Here is a 14577-nt window from a genome sequence, read left to right as displayed (position 1 = left end):
AGGTATGCAGCATGCAACGACCGTCACAATGCGTGCTTTTAGCCGGCCTCGAGCCTCTGGGCATTGCGTCGTTGTGCACAAGAGCGGATTATGCATGCCCATGTGTGAGTGTGTGTAGTGAAGATTGCAGAGTGTGCGCAAGACGCCATGGCGATCGGAGCACCGTCTGTTCCCGAGGTTTTCTTCTGCTGTCTAGGTACCGCAGAGCCTCATTGCCGTTGCATACCGACACCTACTCGTACCATACACACTCCCTCTGAGCCTCGCCCAGCCATCCAGACGACCCAGTTGGGCATGCACGCAGAGTGGCTACGGCCGTGTAAAACCAGTTAACGAAAGTTTGTAAATAGACCAAAGTCATCCGCATATGACAAGGACAGAGCAGCAGCACCTCCTGACTCAATGGGTATCTCATCTCTCAGTACCAACCACCCCTCATTGCCATCCCCAAACATTACATATCACGCTCATGCAAACGGCCGCGCCCGGAAACCCCCCCTCGTCGTCTAGACACAGGTCTAGACCCAAGGGCCAACTTCGGCCTAAGCTACCAAGGTAATCGCATCCCTCATAGTACCTACTCCAAGCACAAAATCGCGGGGGCAAAGAGGCCGTCAGGCTCTCTACCATTGCTGCTGGCCTTGGCCGCCTTCTTGTCCGCCATAGCCTCCTCCCTGGCCACCACCGCCGTAGCCACCGCGAGATTGGTAGCCGCCGCCGCCGCCTTGTGAAGGGCCCCAGTTGCCGCCACCGCCGCCGCCGTACCCTTCTTGTATAGTCAGATTGTTAGTCCCCAAGGAGTAGATGTTGAGAGCTTACCACGGCCGCCGCCTCCACCATAGCCTAGTAGTATGGTTAGTAAGATTTCAAGCCATCTGACTGTGGAACCCGTACCTTGTCCTCCACCGTAACCTCCGCGGTATCCGCCTCCGCCTCCATAGCCGCCGCCTCGGGGAGCACCGCCGCCACCACCACCACCAGGGCGGTCGGAGGCCTTGTCGACACGGATCCTACGTCCGTCGAACCTGGAGAGGTCAGCGCATTTCTTTTGCTGGCCGGGGCATGTATCCAAAGTCTCTCAGACGAGGACATGAAATGCGTGGACTGCATACTCCTCGTTGTTCATGGCTTGCATGGCAGCATCGGCCTCAGTCTCCTGGGCATAGCGGACAAAGCCAAAGCCTCGGCTGCGACCAGTATCGCGGTCCTTGACGACAACCTGTAGTAGACTAAGTATGACATGTGTGCATGGTGGTGGGCAGTGATGGGCAGTGGTGGGCAGTGGTGGGCCGTCAGTGACTTACAGCTTCTTCGACTGGGCCGAACTCCTCAAACTTTGAGCGCAAAGTCTGGTCGTCGGTATGCCAGGCAAGGCCTCTGCTATAGGTCAGCCACGTGGGGACTGGAGAGGGACTGCACACTTACCCAATAAAGAGCTTGGCCATGTTGGGGGGCGATGTCTTGATCGAACACTGAACGGTCTCAATAGTGGCTCTCGCAGGTCAAAAGCAATGCGCGGGATACAGAAAAGCTCAAGACATGGATTGACAGAAGTGGTGCATGACAAAAGGAGAGGCCGAGCAAGACTCGGAATCCATGGCGGCTTCTTGAGCAGGAGGCAGTAGTAGTAGGTAGCAATGTGACGGGACGAACATTTGGTATAGTAGTAGCACGGGGCTGGATAGAGTTGGTGTATGTATGTATGTATGTAATATGGTTGAGAGTAAGAGTAAGAGTAAGAGAGAGGGAAAGAGGAGGATGGCGCAAGGCAGAGGAGCACAAATGGCGAGCAACGTGTGGGTTTGGCGGGGCAGGGCAGTGTGATATGAGTACCCCTCCAGTGTGTGGCAGGTGAAAGAGCGCTAACTGTATCCAAGTCGACAGGACGGGCGCACGGACTGCGAGCAGCAGAGCAGAGCCTGTGGGTGTGGGTGGGATGAAGAGAGGCAGAGCCAATGCCCATGCCCATGCAGCGTACGGCTCTTGCAGCCACGGTGTTTCGCAGCCGGGAGATGCCCTGCAGGCTGCAGCTGACAATGACGGCAGCAAGAGACTGGCTCTGCCTCACGCCGGTTGACAGGCAGGTTCGCCCTAGTGTGTCCCGTGTCTGTCTGTTCATGCTGGGGACATGCAGGCCGTGTCTAGCTCGAGCCTAAGCATTGCCCAATTGCAGGGCTGTCGGCGAGCCAGAGCGAGGGCAGAGCAGAGCAATTTTCTGATAGGTGCCATGTCTGCCCCCGGCCCATGGGTTTTCCCTCTTGCTCTGCCTTGCCTTGGTCGCACACACTGCCGGCATGGCCTCGACACACGGCCATTGGGCCCACGGCCCACGGCGACAGTGCCAGCGCCAGTGCCAGGCCAGGTGCATGCATGCAATGCCTGTGTCTGCCCCGCGAACATGTTGGCTACTACTCAGCGCAGCAGTGATCTTCGCGCGTGGCTTTGGTCCACGTCGCGCACTGTCGTCCCAAACCCTCAACCAAGGCCGGGCATTGGACCACAGGGTGGTGGTTCAAAGAAGCTTATCAAGTCGCCATCACTAGTCAGATGCTGTGGGGATCGGGCCTAAGCCCTCTCGGCCTTTGATAGCTCGCCACCATTGCACCAGCAGATGATCTACTTTAGCGTACACTACCGTGCCCTACCTACAATACCCACTGTGCCGCGACTCTTGTTTTCTTTTCTTGTTCTTTGAGGCTACAAAACACCTCATCTATTACACATGTATACACACATGTAATTAAACTACCTATGCATATATATATATACATAGATATACGCATCATACAAACTCGACATGGCCGCATTCTCGTCGCGCAGTCTGCAGCCCGACGTCTTGGCATCAAACCGTCGGCTGGCGGCATTGCAATATATAACATGTACTCACGGCACGGATGCTGCCCTCTCGGACCTGCCCCAGCATGCCCCATCGCCCAGCACACTCTACCAAACAACCCAACCAAGACTAAAATTCTCCTTCTCAATCCGGATCCCGTCTGTTTGTAAATGACTCACGCCTGCACGCCGGTTGGACTCGGCTCTTGCTGCTGTTAAAGCAGCGTACACATCTCTACACTTCTAGCAGGGTTTGCCCCAGAACTATCCCACAGCCGTCATATCAAGCAACCATAGCATGTCTCGTTATCAGCGCCGGAACTGGGTCGTGGTTAACAATGTCGCTTCTAGCAAATAAATGTTGCAAACATGCCGGCCTGCTCTTTCTCTGTCTAATCACTCGTGCTTTCCCTCTCATGAGACAGACACTAGCCAATCTTCCACGTCCACCGTACCTGCCTTAAGCTCTAGGCATGTATCATCACCCTCCCTCCAACGGCAGGCACGTCTCAAGTCGGGCGGGTGATTTCTCATCGCCCCCTCTTCCATGTCCAACATGGAACGACCTCCGCCAGACCACCTGACGACACTCGAATACAATGACACACTGAATACCACCATATCCACTCATTATTAGAAGCCCCGAAACACCACACGTACACCCAACGGCCCACAATGGACATCCTGAAGTGGTTGGAGGAGACCGAGCAGCACCCAGTCCCTCAAGATGCTTGCAAGCCCAAGTCCAAGCCCAAGCGTTTGCCAAGGCGAGCAAAGTCCGGCAGCTCTTTACTCGAGCCTCTCCCTTTGCAAGATTCCCCTGTCCAGCAAAGGGCCAGAAAACAAACTGCCCGTGATGTTCTTGTTGCTTCATCCAGTGCCTCTTCAACGAGCAGTCTCTATGCTCGCAAACCCAGGCGGAAGACACGTCCCGAACGCTACGAGCCAAACAAGCCCGAACATGCAGGACGTAACAACTCCTCGAAAAAAGCACGACACAAGTCGAGACGGAGGAAGGTTGAAAAGTCTAGCCAAGTAGTGCGAAACTTCAAAGCCAAGAATGTATCAGGGGATCGGCTTACTGTATGATCTCCATGCAGCAGCAACCTAGAATCACACCTCACACAGCAATGTACTGATGGCTGCTATAGTTGAAGCCTCCAGAGCTGGGCTTGTTCAACAAAGGTCGGACGTCAATTGCAGTCCGAGGCCGTGGCTGTAGGTATTCCAGAGCCACCGTAGATACCCTCGTCTACTTGGAGACAGAATGAAACACCCAACCCAACTGACATTGTAACAGTGCCCGATCTTGTCTTTTCCGAAATGAAGTTTTTGCAGAAGCACGAAGAACCAAAGCCCCCGCCCCAGCCGGATGTTCCCAGGAAGAAGCGCAAGATAGATCACACGCACACCAAAGACGGAGAGATTTCCACCTTCTTCACCACAGATCGCCATACGCTGGCGCAAAAGGTTCAAGACAAGCCTGCTAGCCATAGTAGCGTACGTGAGAAGAAGCGGCGTCATCATTGTTATAGCCCAACGACTGATGTGGCGATATCCACCGTCAAGCCTGCTGATCGAATGTTTCTTCCACATTCTGATATCCAATATCCTCGACACGAGAGCACTCGTTGTGTGTCGTGGTCTGCATCCATTCGAGCACTGAGCACCATGTCAGCACACCATCAAGCCGATGATGACGCGCCTCACGAATGGCATGACTCGGATCGCTACGGGCATTGCAAGTCCAAGATGAAGAGACCAGAAAGAACTTTCAAACAGCCAGAGCTTCCTTCAGTCGCCAAGCAGACTACAGACGACACGGCAGGATATTTCCGAGTATCCTCCCTCGCTCCATCTCACAGTAGAATGTCTAGGTCGCAGTCCTGTCCTCAACAGGCATCGTCTCCAAAACGAGTGAACCTTGTAGACCGCTCTGCGAAGCTTCAACCCACTGGTACAGCTTACTCATCGTCATCAATGCCACCTGCCGTGCCCGCCTATCCGAGTACGGACGCGGGTCTAGTGTTGGCGGCAAATCGCTCAAACAGTCCACGGTTTGGAAAGTCGTCAATTCTAAGAGAAATACGTCCCGTCAGCCAGCATCAGGTTTTAGATGATGGCTACAACAACTGCGGTGAAGACCAGGAAACGTCCTCAGATCTGGAAAAGGTTCTCCAAGTCTGTAAAGATACCCTCTACAACCAACGTCGGGCAGCTCCGTCACCAAGAAATGGCGCCAACAGATCAGAGCACTTGCTCCCGATGCAATCGGCAGATCAACCGCGCCGGACAAGTTGGCATATGCCGACGCAGCGTATTCCCACTGTACGGTTTGCTCAGCTACCTGTCCAATATCATGTACAACCGACATTTTCTGGTCCTAGTATCTATGAGCAACAGGAACAACACCAATATCAACCATTGAGGGTTTCAGGCAATGAGGCCCTCGGCGACGATCCATGGGCTTTCGAGCAAGAGTACATGGACGATGACATGGCAATATGTTACAACGATGTTGGTTGGAATGATACAATAGAGGCAAGTATCTTGAATGAGTTGGGAGACAGCAACGAAATGTATGTGGCTGAGGGGGCCTTTGGGGTAGACCACATTGGTGAGGATTCTTGGCCTAGCAACAACCATGATGTGGCCCCTGGGTTCTGGCGGCCAAATAAGTTGTATTGAAGCCGAGAGGGCTGCCTCGCGTCAATGCCATATTGCTTATGAATGCCATGTGCCTCACCGGACGGCAATGAATCGAGTATGCGTAGATATCAAAAGCATGTACACGCGCATGGACGACTGTCCCGAGGGCCTCTCAGATGATTTGGTACATGTCTAGATGGTTGCTTCGTGTTGGCAAGAGTTACACAGTAGGCTAGCGGGCAAAGTGGGCGGTGTGTCTGTGCACTCGGTACTACTTTAGCACTGGCAGCTGGGGAAGCTCGGGCATGCGCTCCACAGCGTCGTCGTTTTTCCATCCTCGGGCCTGGGCTATCGCACGGAAAGGACATCGGCTATGCTTTGACCGCCGTCTGAAATCAGATTGCCTATATGCCCGCCCCTCGCGCTGTGTTGCAGCTCCGTCCTGGCCGTACACTAAGCTCTCGGCCAATATTTTCTTTTCACCTGTCGTTGGCCGTCTCATGCAGACAGCCAGCGGTGACGTTCGTCACAGTGGCGCCGCCATCCCAACACAGCTCCCCGCCTGCCGGCAGCCCCACTAGACCCCTCAACGACAAAATCAACTCGAGGGCTCGTCAACTAGCAGGCCATCTAAACACCCCTTCCTCTTCCACAGCTCTCCACACAGCTGCCACGAAGACGTCGCCCACCATGTCTTACACCACCCGCAAGATTGCCGCAGCCAACACGCTCGAGCACCGCATCTTCATCGAGAAGGACGGCCAGCTCGTCTCGCCATGGCACGACATCCCCCTCTACGCCAACGAGCAGCAGACCATCCTCAACATGGTCGTTGAGGTGCCCCGCTGGACCAATGCCAAGATGGAGGTATGCAGCCTGCAATTGACCCTCTCAGTCGTCTTGAGAATTGCAGCACGCTGACCCTGTGTCCAGATCTCCAAGGAGGAGCCCCTCAACCCCATCAAGCAGGACATCAAGAAGGGCAAGCTCCGCTACGTGAGGAACTGCTTCCCCCACAAGGGCTACCTCTGGAACTACGGTGCCTTCCCCCAGGTACGATGATGCGATTCCGATATCGGCCTGCACACACACACGAATACTGATGTTGCATAGACCTGGGAGGACCCCAATGTCGTCCACCAGGAGACCAAGGCCAAGGGCGACAACGACCCGCTCGACGTGTGCGAGATTGGTGAGCTCGTCGCCAAGCCCGGCGAGGTTATCCAGGTCAAGGTCCTCGGTGTCATGGCTCTGCTCGATGAGGGCGAGACCGACTGGAAGATCATGGTCATCAACGTAAACGACCCATTGGCCCCCAAGCTCAACGACGTCGAGGATGTCGAGCGCCACCTGCCCGGTCTCCTCCGTGCCACAAATGAGTGGTTCCGCATCTACAAGATCCCAGATGGCAAGCCCGAGAACCAGTTTGCCTTCTCTGGCGAGTGCAAGAACAAGAAGTACGCCATGGACATTGTCCGCGAGTGTGCTGAGGCTTGGGAGAAGCTCATCACTGGAAAGACCCCCAAGGATGAGATCAGCCTGTATGTGTGCATCAATCCTCTCCCTGACTGTGACTAATTGACTGGTAGCACCAACACCACCGTTTCAAACTCGCCAGACCGCGCTGACGCCAGCTCGCTCAACATTCCCACTGGCGAGAACAAGGCACCTGCTCCCATCGACCCCAGCATCGACAAGTGGTTCTACATCTCTGGTGCCCCATCCAACTAAGTCCAACGGTTGCCCGCCATGGCCATGGAGTGAATTTCGGGCAAGCGGCAATGTGCGATACTGCATCGACAATGTCTGATGGCTAGCCTGGATGTCTTTTATGGCAAATACTGCGGTAAATGGCAGATACAAGTGCATCATGTACCCATACAGAGCAGTAGAGAAAAATTAGTAGAAATCATGAAATCGTTTCGCGAAAGCCTCAACGAAAAAGCCACCATGACGCCAGCCTGTGCTTTTTGTGGACGTGTATATGTACAATTGTTTGCATGAAATTGGGCCTTTAATTGCCCGCTAGCTCCTCCTTTCGTGCCAGTGACCGTGAATGTCTATCCACCTCCTCGACGACTTGTGGGATGCGCATGTTTGTGAGGTCCAGGTTCATTTCCTTGCCATCTTCTGCACATATGGATCAGCCTGTGTTCTGCAAACTAGGCAAGGAATACATACTGAACTTGACACCCAAGGTCGCAGGCTCCTTGCTGTGCCGTGGCAGCATCTTGGACTCAATCTTCATGCCATCTGAGCGCGCATCCGGTGGTATGAGGGAGAGGAAGAGCCGGGCGGGTTTTGAGCGCGGGGAGAAGGGATTGAAGGTTACGCGAACGTCGGTAAGGAACCTGGTGATCATGGCGGCGACGGAAAGGCGGGGCCTGTCGAGATAACGTTGTAGCAATTGCTGAGTGCGTGAGGATGCGACGACGTACCTGTGAGTGTCCGGTAGGAGAAGGTCGAAGTCGCAATGGGCGTTCTCAATCTCTCCAGTCGCACTTCCGCCATGAGTCCGTGCTCGAGATTTCCTGCCAGGCTACGGCGGGTGGTTCAGACACGTTGCGCTCTTTCCCCCCCACCAAACAGCCCGCCGTACGTACCGCCTCCGTCATAGGGCAACTTTCATACAGCCACCGTCGCTCTCCGCATTCCGAGCCTCACCATGGCTCCTATTCCCTCCACCATCCAATCCCTGACCACACGCCTAACTGCCCTCGCCGAATCTAACAAGGCTGTCGGTCAGCTCATACAGCGCCTCGCCAAACTAGATTTCCAGCCTGGCTCACAGCCACTAGACCCTGCAGAGGGTGACGTGAGATTGGAACTAGGCGCCGAGATACACGAGACACTCAAGGGAATCGAGGAGGAACTAGAGCTCCTGAGGCAGGAAGTTGAGGACATTACTCAACAGGGTGGCATTGCTGGTCGAAGAAAAGACAGTAGCAAAGAAAGTGAAAGGAGTAGGCTAGCAGTACTGCTTGCAAGGTTGACCGAAGACTTGAGATCGTAAGTAGGCAGATGCTATGGTTTTTCCAGAGATGTTGTCTGCTGTTTGCTAACGCAATACGCGTCTGCAGTTCACGAGCGCAGTATCGCAAGGCCCAGCTCACTGCTAAACACAACGCCGACCGCGCAAAACTCAAAGAGCGCGAACTACTCTTCTCCAACCTACAATCGGGCTCCTCTACTCCTTCGTCTACATATCGCCAAAGAAGACAACAACAAGGAACATCAGAAGGCGAAATTGTTGCGCAGGCCTCTTCGGACGTTACCGCTGCCCTACGTAGGACGCATCAGTTGATGAGAGACGAGCTTTCACGCTCCCGATTTGCACAAGAGACACTCGAACAATCCACTGCTGCACTTGAAAACCTTGGCGACAATTACTCGGACCTCAACACTTTACTCGCGAATAGCAAAACTCTAGTATCGACATTGCTGAAGAGCCAAAAGAGTGACACGTGGTATCTGGAAACTACCTTTTACGTCTTGATAACAACTGTCATCTGGCTCGTTTTCAGACGCTGGTTGTACGGACCTCTGACGTGGTTTGTTCTCTGGCCGCTCAAGCTTGTCTTCCGCATCGTTTTTGCCGTTGCTCCAATCGGCGCGGCATCGTCGGCCGCAAGTTCGAGCGTCGCAGCATCTTCGTCGTCATCAAGAACCCTAGTTATTCAGCCTAGCGCAGCTGGTGGCATTCCCCGGCGCGAACCTAACAGCCAACCACAGTATATTCCTGTCGGTCGTGGAGGACACAAACAAGATCAAGACCCCAGTCCGCCAGGTTCATATTCGCAGCAAGTTGGCAAAATGGCGGAACAAAGTCAACAGCAGCAAGAGGAAGTGCCCGATCACCCACAGTTTAGGCAGCCAAGGAAGGATGAGGATGATGGACCAGTCACATTGGGCGATGGAACTGTATTGAAGGAGAGCAGTAAGCCGAGGAATCCAAAGAAGAAGATGTGGGATGAGGATGTTGAGAAGAAGAAGTTGGAAGAGGAGCAGCAGCAACAGCAACAGCAACAGCAACAACAGCAGGAGGCTGGTGGTGAGCGGAATCGGGATGAACTCTAAGCTGCTGGTGTTGTTGTAGATAAAAGAGTGTAGTTGTACCGAAATTATATAGTAATTATTCTTATCTTCAATCTCTACTACCAAGTCCAAGGTACATCTCTACATAGCGAGACGTGGGCTGCAGTACCGCCTTCGATCGCCAACTGACAATAGCACGAGCGACGGACAGCCATTTAGCACCTGAGGTTAAAAAACGATTGCTAGCTACTCCACCATTGTCTTGAGGTGTACAATCGGCATCTCTACAACCTTGGCGACTAAACTTCGAAAGAAGACGCGAGATCAGCATCAGGAGCATACAAAATCCAACCTGCTCATGAGCAGCTGTTTGTGGAGAATTGGAAAAAGCGCTTCTCTTACACAGATGCAAGTAGTATATCATCCATGTTTTCTCGAGCCGCAACAGTATCGCTATTCTTGAGTTTTCTTAATTGCCTAGATCCAATGCTATGATCAAGCTTCCCCCTCCCCCAGCCTTAACGATCGCAGTGCTCGTACAGAGAGCCGTTCCTTGTTCAACTATACGGAAAACTGTATTCTTCTCCTTCTATGAGAACAAGACGAGAGGCTATTAGCTCAGCAGAGGGATATATATAACAGTCCGGTTTTAGGGGCTTGAGGGCGAGGAAGCTAGTGAGGTCATCGTCCGTGGGACAGCTGTATTAAAGTCTCTTCGACGCTAGCAACAGGTTCACTCATAAAACATATTCATTTTTATTTATAGAAATATGAAGAAATTAAACAAAAAAAGACATCTATTGGAGAAACTAAATTCCTAACATATGGAAAAAAAACAAAAAAAACCGGATTGTTTTTCTTCTCTTTTCATGGCTAGAAACCGGCGGCCCATGATGGCTAGACTCAATCATATCTATCTATTCCTCAAAGTTGCTTCGTGAACATCGTATTGACGCAAAGTAGGAATCATCTTCCTCCCAGAAAAGAAAAAGAGAGAAAAAAAAAAGGCTATAAAAACGCCATACATGCATGCCCAGCTAGAGTGTCTACCCATGGGACTTTTTTGAAAAAAAAAAAACGAAAAGAAGAGACAAAAAATCTAAGCCCCATTCCCAATCTTGCCCCCAACAACCGCCTTCTCCAACGCAGCAACAACATCAGCCACAAGATCCGCCTCATCCTCGACACCACAGCTAATCCTGACAAGATCATCAAACACACCAGCGGCCTCACGCTGCTCCTTGGGGATACCGCCGTGCGTCATAGCACTGGGGACTTCAACAAGCGACTCCACACCACCCAGGGACTCGGCCAGCGTAAAGATCTTGGTAGCCTGGCAGAAGCGTTCAGCAGCGACATGTCCGCCCTGGATGCGGAAGGAGAGCATACCGCCGCCCATGCCGTCGCGGTGCTGCTTGAGCGCAATAGCGTGTTGTGGGTGCGACTTGAGACCTGGGTAGTTGACCGAGATGACGTGTGGTGAAGCCTCGAGTGCCTTCGCAACGCCCGTCGCGTTCTTGGTTGCCTCGCGGGCGCGCAGGTGCAGAGTCTTGAGGCCGCGGTGAGCGAGCCAGCAGTCGAAGGCGGAGGGGACGGCGCCAATGGCGTTTTGGAGGAAGGAAAGGCGCTCGTAGAGTTGCTCGGAGTTGAATGCTGCGGCGCCCATGACGACGTCCGAGTGGCCGTTGATGTATTTTGTGACAGAGTGCACGACAATGTCTGCGCCGTGGTCGAGCGGGTTTTGCACGTAGGGGCTCATAAAGGTGTTGTCGACAACGACCATGATGCCATGCTGGTGGGCGATTGTCGCGACTTTGCGGATATCAACGAGGGTCAGGGTGGGGTTCGAGGGTGACTCGATCCAGATGAGCTTGGTGTTTGGGCGGATGAGTTCGGCAATGTCGATTTCGATGCTCGGGCTGAAGGTCACCTTGACGTCGTGCGTGAGGGCGACTTTGGTGAAGTAGCGGTGCGTTCCGCCGTAGACATCCGAGACGGAGACGACGTGTGAGCCTGCTGCGAGCGATTGCAGGATGTTGGCTGTGGCGGCAGAGCCAGAGGAGTAGGCGAGCGCATAGCGGGCGTGCTCGAGCGCTGCAACGGCCTTTTCAAAGTTGTCTCTGCAAAGATGGCGGTTAGTCGTGATTCTTGGACTTCAAATATTTCCGAGAACAAAGAAAAAGGCGTACCGGTTGGGGTTTGAGGAGCGTGAGTACTCGTACTCGCCAATGGGCTGACCAACACCGGTTTGCGCAAATGTGGTGGAAAGCGAAATCTATTACGTCGTCAGCCAAATGCTCCCATAACACATCAGATGATACTAGAGAGGGGGAAAAGACATACAGGCTCAATTACAGCGCCAGTAACAGGGTCGTGAGGACTTCCAGCGTGCACAGCCAGAGTCCCAAATCTGTGGACTGGTGAGGCCGGGCGTGGCGGGGTATCGATGGGGTGGTCGGCCAGCGTCATGGTTGTAGGGTCTGAAATTAACTTTTTGCTTAAAGTATGACGAAAAGTGACGGTGGTAGAAGGGAGACTATTCAAACTTGAGATGAAGAGTCGTACGTAAAAGGGAAGAATGAGGGGAAAAGGCGAAATTTCTTTTTTCAAAATTCGGAGATCAGGGCTTGACCAGGTTGATATATATGGCGGTCGTCTATGGTGGAGGATTATGTACTTTATTCCGAGCGAGGAATGCTAGCGCAGAACAAACGCCGTACTTGGGCGGTCTGGGTCTCCGGGTTGGTCAGAGAAATCACGTCTTTCAGGGTCAGACGCGCAGACGTGACAGAAATTTTCTTTCGCAGCCAAAAAGTTTTGGAGGTGAGGGAATCCACTGAGGGTGTGTGGGCTTTTTCTCGCCCGACCCATCTGATGTATATATACGTATACTATTCCACGCTCCCCCGGGCGACGGCCCGTTTGCTCGTCCGACATTTCTCAGCAACAGGTGCATTATTCAGACTGGCGTTGGCGCACACACACACACAAATGCAGGCCGCTCGAATGGCGACATCTGGCTCGGCACAAGGGCGCGTTGGTTTCGTGAGCAAGCGGGGATGGTGTCATAGTCGATCCGCCTTGCGACGGCCTTGGCACCCGCTCCCTGCTGATTACACATGGCGACCTGCCACTGCTCGGGCGAGAGATTGGTAATACGTAACGACATATGCAGTGCACTACACCCATACCCGCTGCTATATCCGTTACTTGATGATTTGAGTATCTCTGCCAACCCTTTCTCCACCTGCCTACTTCTACATACACACTTGCGCATACACACGAGTCACCCCCATCACCTCACCTACCCTATTAGTATGCGTCATCCCCGGGCCTACTCTTTAGCTTAACGTAGCCACTTACGCCCTTCTTCCGCGTTGCCTGCTCCCCTTCAGAAACATCCCCTTTGCGCAATCCTGAAGGCTTTCCATTGGCCATGTTCGAAGTGAGATAGCTCCGTCCATCATCCAAACCCGTATTACCTCGCCGCTTCTCGCCAACAACAACCGGATCCTCGGCAATCAGGTTCTCCATATCCTCCCATTCCTTCTGGTTCAGTACATCCCATTCTTGTGCCTGTTGCTCAGCAAGCAAGAATGCCTTCAGTTCATCCACTACCTTTGTAGGCGACAGGCCCCATCCGCTAATGTAGTTTGCATTCTCCGCCATACCCAGGTAGGAATGTGATGTTGCATGTGACAACTGCCCAAAACCCACAGGCATCTTTCGAAGTATAAATCGGGATGACTTTGATGTCGTGATGTCCTTGTCAAATGCGTTCTCCAGCCGCTGTGCATTGTATGACTCTTGTGCAATGAGCAGTCTGTATAGATTGCGACCCATCGAACACGTATCTTCCCACTGCTTGAAGCTGTCCTTCATGCCTTGCGTGCGACAAAGCCATGCTACATTGTATGCCAGCAACGAGACGCCTTCAATAAAGGACGAATATGCAGGGGGGTCCTCGGCTGAGAGATGACTCAAGGGTCGGTCGACGAACAGAGTACGGGGCTTAGGGAGGTGTATGCGAGCCTCAAGCGTGCGAGAGGCCTCTGGGCTGGCATTTGACGAATGTGAAGGCGTCGATCCAGGAAAGGGTACCTTCTTTCCTTGGTACGAGGATGCCGGACTAAAGATAGTCGGTTGTGGATAGTCACTATGGGGAAGTGTGATTTCGGCCGGAAGACGGATCCCCAGATAGGCCGCAACACGGACGAGGAGCTGAGCCACCGCAGCCAGGGAAGCCGATAGACCGTCTGGCGCTACATCTGCGCAAAGGTTAGTATGTCGCCATATTGAGCAATCGTTAGAGCCATACCATTCAGGTCCCGGAGGTCATGTATCCGTAGGCGTGAGCCGGGCCCAATGTTGAAGACCTCCTTGATGCTGCCATCTCTCGTCTTTCGCCGCTGCATCTTCAGACCCGCAAGCTTCGCCGCAGTCGTGCACAGCTGCATGCGCAAGTCTATCGTATCGTGATGCATCTTGTCCGCATTGTAGTCCAGCCTCTTGATCTTCTGCTGGACCTTGTCCAACTCATTCGCCCGTCGCGACTCGATCCCATATGTGGCGGAGGAAAGGTCCGACTTTCGCTGCGCGTTGGCTGCGCGTTTCGCCTCGAGTAGCTTTCGTGTGGCATCGATCTGTTCGCGAAGTCTATTCGTATGTTCTGATATATCCCTCACACGCTCCTGTATTTCCGTCGTCTCGGCTTTCGTCCTTTCCCAGTTTAGATTGTTCGTGCATTCCTGTCTATCGACCAAAAGCCCACCCTTGGAGTCCACAAGCGAGACGTGTTGTATCGCCTGGTCCTCGGAGCCGTTTATAGTTGCCTTGACATGCTTCTCGACGCCATCACGGTCTATCAGCGTCCTTGCGAGCTCGATGCGGGGCTGTTCGAGGTATGAGCGGGCGCATGTCATGCAGTGGAAAGGCTGGCTGGGGCCGCCGGGTTTCCCGCAGATGTCGCAGTCCATGGCGAAAAGGTGTGTTAGGTGATGTCGCCTTCAGATATTTCGTAGTGTGGTAGGAGTGGACGGTACATCGAGACCATGGTGA

General features: G+C 53.4%; 9 protein-coding genes across 9 annotated transcripts; 4 read left to right on the top strand and 5 right to left on the bottom strand.

Moving 5' to 3' along the window:
* Positions 1 to 623: 623 nt before the first annotated feature.
* Positions 624 to 1445, bottom strand: COCVIDRAFT_26904 (hypothetical protein; the record flags this gene model as incomplete). Its single annotated transcript, XM_014700881.1, has 6 exons — positions 624 to 769; positions 820 to 843; positions 895 to 1025; positions 1113 to 1219; positions 1305 to 1377; positions 1426 to 1445. The coding sequence occupies 6 exons, from the start codon at positions 1443 to 1445 to the stop codon at positions 624 to 626; spliced, it is 501 nt and encodes a 166-aa protein (XP_014556367.1).
* A 782-nt stretch (positions 1446 to 2227) lies between these two features.
* COCVIDRAFT_16253 (hypothetical protein) lies at positions 2228 to 2569 on the top strand (the record flags this gene model as incomplete). Its single annotated transcript, XM_014700816.1, has 1 exon — positions 2228 to 2569. The coding sequence occupies one exon, from the start codon at positions 2228 to 2230 to the stop codon at positions 2567 to 2569; it is 342 nt and encodes a 113-aa protein (XP_014556302.1).
* Positions 2570 to 3510: 941 nt separating this feature from the next.
* On the top strand, positions 3511 to 5523 carry COCVIDRAFT_99970 (hypothetical protein; the record flags this gene model as incomplete). The annotated part of the gene is made up of 3 exons (XM_014700880.1): positions 3511 to 3918; positions 3987 to 4053; positions 4136 to 5523. 3 exons carry the CDS (start codon positions 3511 to 3513, stop codon positions 5521 to 5523), a joined length of 1863 nt encoding a protein of 620 aa, XP_014556366.1.
* Positions 5524 to 6174: 651 nt separating this feature from the next.
* Positions 6175 to 7215, top strand: COCVIDRAFT_26902 (hypothetical protein; the record flags this gene model as incomplete). The annotated part of the gene is made up of 4 exons (XM_014700879.1): positions 6175 to 6351; positions 6418 to 6537; positions 6598 to 7025; positions 7074 to 7215. The coding sequence occupies 4 exons, from the start codon at positions 6175 to 6177 to the stop codon at positions 7213 to 7215; spliced, it is 867 nt and encodes a 288-aa protein (XP_014556365.1).
* A 283-nt stretch (positions 7216 to 7498) lies between these two features.
* On the bottom strand, positions 7499 to 7846 carry COCVIDRAFT_26901 (hypothetical protein; the record flags this gene model as incomplete). Its single annotated transcript, XM_014700878.1, has 2 exons — positions 7499 to 7614; positions 7666 to 7846. 2 exons carry the CDS (start codon positions 7844 to 7846, stop codon positions 7499 to 7501), a joined length of 297 nt encoding a protein of 98 aa, XP_014556364.1.
* A 303-nt stretch (positions 7847 to 8149) lies between these two features.
* On the top strand, positions 8150 to 9561 carry COCVIDRAFT_100080 (hypothetical protein; the record flags this gene model as incomplete). Its single annotated transcript, XM_014700877.1, has 2 exons — positions 8150 to 8493; positions 8565 to 9561. The coding sequence occupies 2 exons, from the start codon at positions 8150 to 8152 to the stop codon at positions 9559 to 9561; spliced, it is 1341 nt and encodes a 446-aa protein (XP_014556363.1).
* Positions 9562 to 10618: 1057 nt separating this feature from the next.
* On the bottom strand, positions 10619 to 11988 carry COCVIDRAFT_16249 (hypothetical protein; the record flags this gene model as incomplete). The annotated part of the gene is made up of 3 exons (XM_014700815.1): positions 10619 to 11639; positions 11709 to 11794; positions 11863 to 11988. The coding sequence occupies 3 exons, from the start codon at positions 11986 to 11988 to the stop codon at positions 10619 to 10621; spliced, it is 1233 nt and encodes a 410-aa protein (XP_014556301.1).
* A 301-nt stretch (positions 11989 to 12289) lies between these two features.
* On the bottom strand, positions 12290 to 12475 carry COCVIDRAFT_100013 (hypothetical protein; the record flags this gene model as incomplete). The annotated part of the gene is made up of 1 exon (XM_014700876.1): positions 12290 to 12475. One exon carries the CDS (start codon positions 12473 to 12475, stop codon positions 12290 to 12292), a length of 186 nt encoding a protein of 61 aa, XP_014556362.1.
* Positions 12476 to 12831: 356 nt separating this feature from the next.
* COCVIDRAFT_26898 (hypothetical protein) lies at positions 12832 to 14495 on the bottom strand (the record flags this gene model as incomplete). Its single annotated transcript, XM_014700875.1, has 2 exons — positions 12832 to 13787; positions 13838 to 14495. The coding sequence occupies 2 exons, from the start codon at positions 14493 to 14495 to the stop codon at positions 12832 to 12834; spliced, it is 1614 nt and encodes a 537-aa protein (XP_014556361.1).
* Positions 14496 to 14577: the final 82 nt, after the last annotated feature.

This window comes from Bipolaris victoriae (assembly GCF_000527765.1).
Source record: "Bipolaris victoriae FI3 unplaced genomic scaffold scaffold_45, whole genome shotgun sequence".
NCBI lineage: Eukaryota > Fungi > Ascomycota > Dothideomycetes > Pleosporales > Pleosporaceae > Bipolaris > Bipolaris victoriae.
Note: the sequence above shows the minus strand (reverse complement) of the source record. Positions and strands in the feature narration are given on the sequence as shown.